Source organism: Rhea americana, unplaced genomic scaffold, assembly GCF_003343005.1.
Source record: "Rhea americana isolate MKP2758 unplaced genomic scaffold, rheAme1 scaffold_289, whole genome shotgun sequence".
Taxonomy (NCBI): Eukaryota; Metazoa; Chordata; class Aves; order Rheiformes; family Rheidae; genus Rhea; species Rhea americana.
The window spans coordinates 338,921-349,861 of record NW_028186411.1 but is presented as its reverse complement, the minus strand read 5'-3'; the positions used below and the strand labels follow the sequence as shown (position 1 = coordinate 349,861).

At 50.4% G+C, this 10,941-nt stretch overlaps 1 protein-coding gene across 1 annotated transcript in view; it reads right to left on the bottom strand.

Moving 5' to 3' along the window:
• Positions 1 to 10,715, bottom strand: part of ATL2 (atlastin GTPase 2) — a 51,794-nt gene extending 41,079 nt beyond the window's left edge. Inside the window, exons 1-2 of the mRNA XM_085308960.1 lie at positions 10,583 to 10,715; positions 8,031 to 8,171 (exon numbers count right to left, since the gene is read on the bottom strand). Coding sequence (XP_085165086.1) covers positions 8,031 to 8,171; positions 10,583 to 10,715 — 274 coding nt within the window. The remainder of the gene's footprint in view (positions 1 to 8,030; positions 8,172 to 10,582) is intronic.
• Positions 10,716 to 10,941: the final 226 nt, after the last annotated feature.

Sequence of the window (10,941 nt, the reverse complement as noted above, 5' to 3'; positions counted from 1 at the left end):
CCCCCGTGGCGGGAGAGGCCCCTGCCCCGGCGCATGGGCAGAGGGGGAACGGTGGGGAGGGTGAGGGCCTCGGAGAGGCACGGGCGGCGGGGGCAGTGGGACTGAGGTTAGGGGCGGCGAGGCCTGAGGGAGGCCATGGGGCATGAGCGTGTTCCTGAGGGGGTTGCTGCTGAGCTGCTGCTGATTCTGGGCTGGAGACGGAAAGAGCAAGGCGTAATCACAGTCTGAGCAAGCCACATGCGTTCCTGAGGGACCAAAGGTTCCTGCTGTTCCCTGCTTCTGCAGAAGTCTCGTTCCTCTAAACCTGAACTGACCTCACTGCCTCATTCAGAAAGGCCGGCTGTTAGAGCTAGCTGTGTTTACTGCATACAGGTCTCAAGTCTCTTCAGTTTGCTATTGCTAAAGGTCATGTAAACATCCACAATTAAATTAGTCACTGTGACCTCAGGTTGTCATTTGCTGTAGTGACACGTTTGGTAAATCAGCATGTAAAGTGGGCAACAGCTTTGCAAAAACCCCTCTCACTGCTGCGGTGCTCTCTGTGCCAAGCCATTTTCCCCCCAGGATCTTGAACTATGCTAACCGTTTCCGCCTAGGAGAGGCAGCAGTAGAGTGACAGCAATCAAAAAAAAAAAAAAAAAAAAAAAAAAAAAGCAGAATTTCATTTTGTCTAGATGGAGGTGGAGGGAGAGGTCAGAAGAGACCTCCGAAGGGAAGCTGGCAGGCCCTGTCGTGGTACCTGCAGGGGCTTCCCAAAACCCCATACCCTGCTTTCAGACCTTTCCTCCTGAGGTAGCACGAAGAGCCTTCATAACACAATAYGCTAGGTGCTGTATATACAGTACAGTACATACAATAAACTAATATGTACTGTTGCCACCACTTAAAATAGTAAAATATCCAGTTGTGTAAAACCGTTTGGAAGAACTTTATTGTTACAGATTTATGTCAGTGTAAATACAAGCAGAATTCATGCCCTTTGTACAGAAATGTTGGTATGAATGCTAGGGAAAAGCGCTTGCTGTTGGCCATTTGCAGTTCTACTTCACAGTTCCCTTCACTTATTTGTGGCAGCTTGCTGTGGAAAGTGCCAGTCTTTCTAACCTTCAGCCCAGGTCAAGAGGAATTTTTTTTTTTTTGGGGGGGGGAGGATATTGAAAGGAACACAGAGCACACACTACATTCCTGGTTTTTGAGTTTTAAGAAAGGAGGGAATTAGAGCTATTGGAGGCATGTACGGGAGTTCAGACAAATGGAAACGCCTTAAAGTAATACACACTGAAAGCTAGAAATGCTGTTGACTCTAATGTACTTATGCTTCAACAGCTCAAGATGAAAATTAAAGAGCTGGAAAGAGGAATGCTAAGAATTAAAGTTTCYTCGTTTTACTGTTAATRATGCAGATGATCTTGTTTCYGATCATGCCTGGAAGAGGAGTTTGAAACACTGCATGTATATATATTTATATTCCATGCAATAGGATTTGCTGCTGCTGTAATGTGAGAACAGAAGTCAAGAACTTAGCAGTCAGAAAGCTCAGCCTTAATTCTGCCCTGTTACCTTCACAGGAAAGGAGGAGATATTTTCTGAGCTGCGGATTTTGCTCTCACCATGTCACACCTTGGCTGCAAAGGTCCCCATCTCCACCATGCTCCCAGCTGCTTGCCTCTTTTCTCTGAGCCAAGTTAGCAAAGACTTAGTATCAAAAGAAACTGCTGAAACTAACAGCTGATTTGGCCTGAAAGGAGCAGAGCAGAGTGGGAAGTGGCCACCAGACAGGGAAGGCATGCATAGCTGGAAGTGTACAAGCTTTTGGGCCGGTGRCCTCTTCAGCCAGCAAAGGCATGGTCTTATGGTACAGACAACAYCTTCTCCTGGATTTGACCACGCTGATTTAAAACTCTACTGTCCTTAACTTGTCCCAAACCCCCTTTGGGCCAGTCTACACAGCTAGTGTCATCAGTGCAAAGAGCCAGTGCTGCCCAGGGCTGGGGCAGGAGGACTATCCCTTCCTGTGGCTGGAAGGGAGGTGGACCTGCTGGGGTGTTTACTGGCCTTCAGACTGCACAGTGTGGCATGGCACGGCACAAGATACCTCCTGACTTACCCTAACAGAAGCACCCAACGGGCTCTGGAAAAGGYCAGATCAAGCTCAGCTCTTACACTTTTCTGAATAAAATGCTTCTCTCTCCCTATCAGTTAACCTGCATGATCATTTAAGGTGCTGTGGTCATTTAAGGTGACCTGCACAACACCACGTGGCTGAGCCCAACACCCATTTGAAACAAGCTGAATGCCAAACCTCGGCTGGGGACAGAGCAATCTCCCGTCCCAAACGTGACACCACTGGAGTGTCCTGGGATGAGCTGGAGGGGTCTCTATCAGATGTACTGCGCTTACCAATGTCTTTCCTCATCCGCTTTGGTCTGTGGAGTCCAAGCTCGTTACCAGGCCAGTCTCCGGCTCTCCTCCAGCCTACACCAGCACTGCAGGCAGCTGAGAGCTGAGGACAGATGCCATGAGATAGAGGTGCTTCTCCCAGCAGCCCCACACTATTCTCAGTAACAGGATGTCTCCTGCCCAATCACTGCAATCACTAGACACCCTGGGGACTTCTCGGGAGTGGGGGGGGGGGGGAGAGGGGAAGCAGGGACATGAGCAGAGGGACAGGCCTGCAGTGGTGGCCCCGTGCTGCTCTGGGAGCAACTGCAGCTGGGGGGATGTGACGAGCTGCCCCCTATGAGAGACCACTGTGGGAGACGCCTCACTAGAGCAAACCTGAGATTTCCCAACAGTCTCCCACTGGGAAATCTGCCTAGATCTCTGGCTTGTTTGCAGAGGCAAATATACGCCCCTCCAAGCTTAGTGGGACGAGCAGKACGCCCTGCAGTGGGACGAGCTTGGTTTCCTATGCATTTTTTTCCTCACTGACATTGCCCCAAGAGCATCTTGTTCTGCTCCAGGGACACTGTCAGCCCCTCTCTGTCACACAGACAACCTGTAAGCTGCCACATATTGCTACAGAAGGCCCAGTGCCGCCCTGAGCGTGTAGCTACTTGCATATGTTTGCTTTAATGAGCAGCCAGCACTTGACTTAGGGTTTGACAGAGCAAAGCCCAATGTAGGACTGGCCATGCCCCAAAACCTGATTTGATGCTTTCAGCTCTGTATTCAGAGCATGGGAATAAGGGATGCCACCTGCTACCTGGAGTGAGCAGAAGACCTCGGAGGAAGCAGAAAGTAGGTTGGGAAGGGAGGAAAAATCCATTTACCAACTCTCCTGAACCTGCAGCTGTCCTGCATGCTCAGGCAAGATGCCTTTTTAGCTGGCAGCAACGCACATGCTTGAGAGGCAGAGGAGAGCAGCCCCTCACATAGCACTCATTTATAGCAACCCGAGTGGGAGACATGTCCCATTCTCTCCTTGGTGATGACTCAAGAGCTGCTCCTCTGGGAAGGAAGAACAAAATAACATTGAATTTTAGCTGTTGTTGGAGCATCTCAGAGCATGTGTTGCTAGGCATCAGCTGCAGGAATTGCCTGCAGGTGCTTTTGCAGGAGGGGCTGGGCCAGTTCACAGGAATCTCCACATGCGAAACTGGGAGTGCAGCCCAAGTGCCAAATATCTTTGAAAGGAGTCATAATCCATTCTCCACCTGCAGAAGTTGCTGCGCAGTTTCCCTAAGATTAAGGGTTTAAATCCAAGGGGCTGTGGTGTAGCTGGGGAAGGGCAGTGTGCAAACTCTAGAGGAATGCTTTCTTTGGTGGTATGGATTAGGGAGGATCTCTGGGGAGTTATCCAACCTCTCCGTGGACCTACATGTGGAGCTGGCAAGACTGCAGGTGCAAATAGGGAGGGAGCCTTCTCTCCTGTCTTACCCGTAATCTCTCTCCYGTAATCGGGGTGATCAAAATTTTCAGAGGATTAAAGAGCAAAGTGGCTTTCTTTTACTCATGGACATGAATCTCCCTAGCTAGCTGAAGCTTTCATGTCCAAGCATTTGCTCACACTGACTCCTATCATTTGGCATGAATATCTTCCTCCAGGCAGGATCTTTGCAGGGTTTGTATAAACACGACCCAGTTTCCATCACACTGTTAAGCAAGAGCATAACAAGATGAGACCACTTTTAAGCTTGGGACAGATCCTGGCTCCTTTGAAGGGTGCAGTACTGCTTACAGAGTGCTAATACACCTGCAAACCCCAGGGCTGCCYGCTGCAGAGAGACTGCTCTGTCTGAAGCCAGCGCTTTCCTGCCAGCCTTGCCTGGGGGATGTGGGTGCTTCCTCATCTCCTGCTGCATGGTGGGTTTTGACCTTTCTCTCTGTCAAAAACAAGACCAGTCAGGACAAGCCCCGTGACCAGGAAGTATGCACACACGTACAAAATGCTGGTATGGTGAAACTATTTTCCACCCAGGCTTTAAACTGCTTTTTCTCATCTGGCTTGGGCTTCTCGAAGTATCTCTGGTTTCAGGTCCCCTTAGTGGCATTTCCTGAGGGTTCCTGAGCCCAGACAAAGCCACTGCAGAGAAAAGACTTCCCTACACCCCCAGACTCTAGCTCCCAAACCTCCTGTCCTAGACAAAGAAGCATGGCTCCAGCTGCCACTGCGATGCCTGTCAAATGTCTTACTGAGATAATCGCAGCAGCTACYGAACCCGTGCTGCCTCCCTCCAGGGCACAGAGCCGAATCCGCTCTGCTGGTGAATGCAGCAAGGCACTTGGCTCGAGAAAGGAGTCCCCAGCGCTGTCCATGCTGTAGGTGATACCAAGCTTCAGTCTGCATTAGCAGGGCTTTTACTAGACAATGAACAATGAAACAAGCAGATTAGCAGAGCCAGTTTGGGATGGGAGAAAGTATTCCTTGGACACAGAAGCATGAGCCTTGATTCAGGGTCTCACTTGGAAGAATGCTGTGTAGACATGTTGCTCTTTATTGTAATAAAATAAGACTGATTGCTTAATGTGCTCCTGTTATTTGATAGGAAACACCCCTATCAGCATTGGCTGTAGCTTTTACAAGAGGATGTTTATCCTTACAGCTTAACCAACCTTTCATGTTGCAGGCCAGCTCCTGCTCTGCAGGGCAAAGCCCTGGTACCCAATACTGATTTGAGCAAAACGGTGCTGCTTCACACTGGGGAAGAGCATTTTGYATCGCCAGAGCCCTGCACAGGCAGGCCTGTTTGCGTAAGGGATCGAGTATGATCACCTTCGTGTACGAAGGGTGGTAATTATGTAACGGAGTGTACTTGCATCCTTTGCAGTGACGTGACTCGGGCTGTGCTGGGCAAGATTTACAGGTCCTGCAAGGAGGTGGATGGTTTATTCGCAGGGTTTTATGTGGCTCCTTCACAAGCAGGTTCAGACTGGCCACCCAGAGATGAGCTGTGCTTAATGGAGGGATACTGATGTGYGTTCCCACAGCAGTAACCCGGCCCAGGCAGGGACCTGAGCTGCTTCTGGCAGCAGCATGGGCTCACGAGAAGATGCTGGGGGCACACTGAAGGGACAGGGTGACCTCTTGGCTCTCGTCTGTGCCAGGATCTGGGTCTGGTGCGCAGTTTTCAACACATGAGTGAAAGTGCCTCTGGCATGGGACCAAAGGCTGGGGAGAGTCGAGGGTGCGAACGCCAGACTATACTCTGCAATCTGAATTCCCAGATCCAGGGAATCCCAGATCTGGGCCAAGTCTAGGATGCAAAGCGAATGTGCCTTTTAATCTTTCTGGATTAAATGTGGCAGATTTAATTAGCTTTAATCAACTCTTGCTAAAATCTACAAAATGCACTAACAGAATGATGGTTAATCTTTCTCCAAGCCCCTTTCTGTGTGGCTGAGCAGCACTGTAGCCACAGGTGATTGCAATGAACGAAAACTCTAGTTTTTGCAACACTCAGCTGAGACCGGGGTSCTGTCATGGTTGGCTATGTGCCCATGTGCTTCAGAGGTGCTCCTGCCTGCCCGGTTCCCGCTCCTGTCCCTGACTGCAAGGCAGCCGACTCCCTGCATCCGTCTCCTGGCTTGCAAGGACCGCAGAGGGCTGTTGGGAGACCTGTGACAGGCAGGGTCTTCCCTTGCAGAACTGAGAAACTTGCACCTGTGGGCCAAAGTGAAGCACTTGTGTCTTCACGGAAAAGCACTGAAGTGCTCCTGGGAGATGCTCATCAAGAGCACATCCAAAGAGTTCTCCAAAAAACACTACTTTTCCCCAAAGTGAAATGGATCTGGGTGCTGTCCTCCATGGAAGGGCCATGCCAGGTCAGTCTCTATACCAAGTAAGTCACAAAAAGCACCATATTGCACCGGCTTTGGTCATGCTTTGTTAATTTGACAAAAGAAGAGCCCCAGGAGCTTATCACAAAAAAAAAAAAAAGCTTAAAATGGTTTGGTAATGTTAGTTGTGAGGGTGTTACCTAATCTGAGCAGATCAAGTAATGTTAATTTGAGAGGGAGAGAGAGGGCATTTCTGTTCCTTTCCTGGTTCTGCCTGCACTGAGTAAATGCAGACAGGCTATAGTGGAGGGCAGGAGGCTTGGCTACTCAAACCCAATTCATTTGAGATCCAGGGATTAAGATAGGATCATTTGAGCTCCGATTAAACAGTGTATGAGCCCCACAAAGGAGAGCTTAAAACATTTTCAAAGGTGTTAAGGAAAAATTGAGTGGGATTATATCACAAAATAGCTGCATTAAGCCAGCATGCCTCCCTGGATCAGGCGAAACAGGGCACCGGAGAGCCTGCTGGCAGTGACAGCTGAGTCCTCCGCACACCTTGGCTTTGCAGCATTTCAGCACTGAACAATTCACTGCAAGAATAAAACCAGAGCAGCCTGCGCTTGAGGAGAGGTCAGTGATAACTCGAGTGCCTTTAAGGCCAGCAAGCCATTCCCCAGGATGGGGTTTCCTGACATCCTCCGCATGCCTTTTGCTCTGTGACACCTCGGAAATCATTAACCCAGTGCCGTTAAACGGGATCCAGCCCCAGGCAGGCAGCATCCCCTGCAAGCAGTGCTCAGCACCATGTGACTGGCCCCATCTCGAACATGCTGCTTTTCCTTGCTGGGGAAGGCACCGCGGCAAACCATGGCCTGTTTTTGAGCCAGCTGCTGTCACTTGGCAGGCCCAGCGGCCCTGGGTGATGATTTAACGCTGGATTATATAACTGAGCAAGGCAGCCATTACATTTCCATCCCTGACTTCAGCCCTGGGACATCTCCCACCCGGAAAACTGCCCRTGTAATCTTTCAGACTTTGAGGGAACAGCCTCAGGCATCTGACGGGGCTCAGGCACACAGCCCAGAGCCTGCAGAAACATCGGTGCCAAGCTGCTTTTGCAAATTCTGCGCTCCCAAGTACCCAGCTAAATAAACCCTGCTGGCACCCGTCTCCCCATGTGTGGACACAGCTCTGCTAGGAAGCGAGTGGCTGGGCTGGATTAGAAACCTCCAGAGGCCTGTCCCAGCAGCATGGCGGTGAGTCTGCGATAAAGCAGAGAGTGATTATGCACTGAGATGAGCTGAAACCAGCCTTTTGTCTTCAGCCATTGACATCAAGTGCTTCTGCTCTTGTATGACTTACGGAGCTGTGCTTGCTCTGGTATGCAGCAGGTTTTGCAGCAGCCTAATCTTGGGAGTGCACTTTGCAAACAGCCACAATCAAAAATGGTTCAAAGGGTGAGATGAGGAAATCCGACATGTTCAATCCACAATGCTTTCACCAGCTGGGCAAGAGAGCAGGTTGCAGCATGCTGTGTGTGTGGAGCAGCTCCGGGCAGAGGGCTCGCTGAGGAGTGTGCATGTGGGTGTGAGCGCTCCCTTATCAGTCTTTCCCATTTATCAGGCCAAGGGCTGGTTCTCTGGCTGTCCATGAGCTGGAGTTTCAACTGTGCTTAGAGGGCAGGAGCTCAGGGTTGCTCTCACTGATGCAGTGAGTAGCTCTGAAGCACAAGGGCAGCTTGTGCACATGTGGGGCTATGGTGCGGTCACAGCTCAGAGGTGGGGGATTGTTAGAAGTGCCAGACAAACCGAACTTTGTTTCTCTTTTCCCCTGAGGAGTTGCAAAATCTGCAGCCAAAGTTAAACACTGAAAATATCCCGACCTCTGGATCAGGGCTGAGCCTTCAGAGAGTGTGGACAGCTTGACCWGGTAGAGCCCATTGTCCTGTCCTGAAAAGAGAGAACACAGACGAAAAGTAAACTGAAAAAGAGCAAATCCAAAGGGAAACTAGAGTGGGAGAGAGCCCAAGCTGAGGGCAGGGAGGGAGGGAGGACAGGGGCAYGCGTGCCTTGCAAGAGCTGTTCCTCCTAAACCAGCCCTGAAGCATCAGGGCTATCTGTGCAGGTTTGGAGGCACACCAGATCCCTCAGGGAAGGGAGACGAAACAGCTTCCCTGACCTGATGGATTAAATCGCTTACACAAGCGGGATCAAATCCAGGTTTCTGGGCTACCTGAGGGAGCTGTTTTGCAACTCTGTTCTCAGGAGAGGGGCTGTGGAGGTGCCTGAGAGCCAGAGGAGATGTTCAGGCCTTCTTCTGAGCTTTCCAACACAGTGGGCCTGGAGCAACACTCCAGAGAAACACAGRAGCAGCTGACCCTGGCCCTTAGCGGGTACCAGGGCTCGGAGTGGAGGGATCTGCATTTCTTGCTGCCACCTGCTGTCCTTTACCAGCAGGGCAGACCCTGCTCAGGTCTCCTGTCAGCCCTGCCCCGCAGATCCCTGAAAGCCCAGTCCTGGGCGAGGAGAAAGGACACTGCAGGTCTTCTTCTCCAGCTCTGGCCATGCCACGTCACTGAGTTCTTCCTCGAACTTGGGTGGCTGAGAAGACACAGTTGAGCAAAGCTGGCAGGAGAGGGGAGCAGCTCTCACAGGAGGATGCATTTGGCTGCCACAAATTCAGTTTTGGGCCATCTGCAGACAGCAACTTTACTGTGGGGCTAAAGTTGTCCTTCTGCTATGTTTTCAAGGGCACTAAGAGGGAATTTGCTGGTGTTTGCTCTGTGGCTTTTTCTAGGGGGGATTTAGCATGTTACAGCAAAGATTTGTTCTTCAGGAACACTTGAGAAAGTTRAACTAAATCTGTTCTTCCAAGGGGATTTGCTGATCTGCACTGGAACCCCACTCACACGTGCCGTTGCAGAATTCAAGTGGCCCRTATTTGATTTAGCTTCATTTTGAACTGTCCACACAGTTTCACCATTCCACTTTAAAGGAATACTCTTACTTAATTCAGATTAACCTTGTGAGTTCCCTTGTGCAGAAAAGGGCCAGTTAGGCTTGTGTAACTCCCAGCTAGGCCAGCACTGGCCTGGGGTTACACCATGAACAAGTCAGGTATCTAGGGCAGAAAACTCCTCCAATTCATTTGCAAGACCTCAGAAGAAGCTGGAGATGAAATCGTTTAGAGAGGACATCCCTCTACACCCATGCTTATCGAGGATCGCGCCTTGTAGATGTAATTCATCGTCCATGCTTCTCTTGCTGGCCTTCAACTGGGACTAGCTTCATTATGATGAATGTTGCTTTCCAAGAGCAGGCATTGCAGAAGCTCCATCCTGCCGTTAGCACTTTTGGATGCAACACTCTCCTTGTGCTAGCYGGCTTTTGATGCCGCACAAACACACCGGCAGAAAGGCACTGTTTTGCAGATGATCAGATGTTGGGTCTGGAAAGGCCAATCCATTAAAATGCTGCAGATGTCCAAGCACAGAAGAGATGCCAGAGCTTGGCCCTGAGTAGGACCCTGCTGGACCATGTCCTCCAAGGCAGCCTTTTCCGTTTCAGAGACAACCAAGACAATGCAGGCTGCAWCAGCTGGGCTGGGCCCAGCCTGAAGGGAACTACACACCTAAAACCTTTTCTTCATCCTCTTTATTAAATATCGTACCATTTATTTATAGGCAGAAATCTGTTATGAGAGGTCTGTACAGAAATAATTGGAAACTGCCCTTTCTGCAACAGCTCTCCTATCCRTTGTTATCCTTACTTCCTTGCTTCCACCGGCTTTCCTGACAGGAATAGGCACCACCTTCCCTGTGCAGCCCAGCAGGGCAGGATATTCACATGGCACCTGCTTTACCACACTTGAACAACCAACCCAGGACTGTTCCCATGGGAAACATCTTGGTCCTCACTGACCTGTCCGGGATCAGTTGTGTTAGGATAAGGGCAGGCAAGTGATTTTGTATGTGAAGACCTGCAAAACCCCCAAAGTTAAGTGAGCTGCAGGTGCGTGCTTCAAGGATGAGCTATGCCATTTCACCACTCCACTAGCAACTCAGAGAGACCTGGCAGGAGAATAATAGGGAAGCTAAAGATTTTGGGCCTTGTGCGTTCATCTCATGCAGGCCTCTAAAGGCTCATGTGCGGGCCTCTGTGGGCTTGTATGGGCTCATATGTTCTCAGGCAGGCCTCAATGGGCTCATATGGGCTTGTATAAGTCTCTACAGGCTCATGTGGACCTATATGGGCTTGTATGGGCCCACATGGGACCTAATGGGTTTGGGTGGGCTCATGTGGGCTTCTACTGGTTCATACAGGCGTGTATGGAGGCCTCATAGGGACCTCCATGGGCTCACGTGGGCCTCTATGGGCTCGTATAGGCTTGTATAGGCTCGTAATAGGCCTCCATGGGTACATAAGGGCTCGTACAGGCTTCCACAGGCTGATGTGAGCCTTTATGGGCTTGTAGAAGGGCCTCCATGGGCTCATACGGGCTCCTACAGGCCTCTGTGGACTCATATAGGCTCATGTGGGTCTCTATGGGCTTATATGGTCCTCTACAGGTTTGTATGGGCTCATATGGCAAATGGGCTTCTACAGGCTTGTACAGGCTCATACTGGCCTGTATGGGCTCATACAATGTCTTGTGTGGCTCTATGGGCTTGTATGGGCTCGTTGAGGCCTCTACAGGTCTGTACAACCTTATATAGGCTTG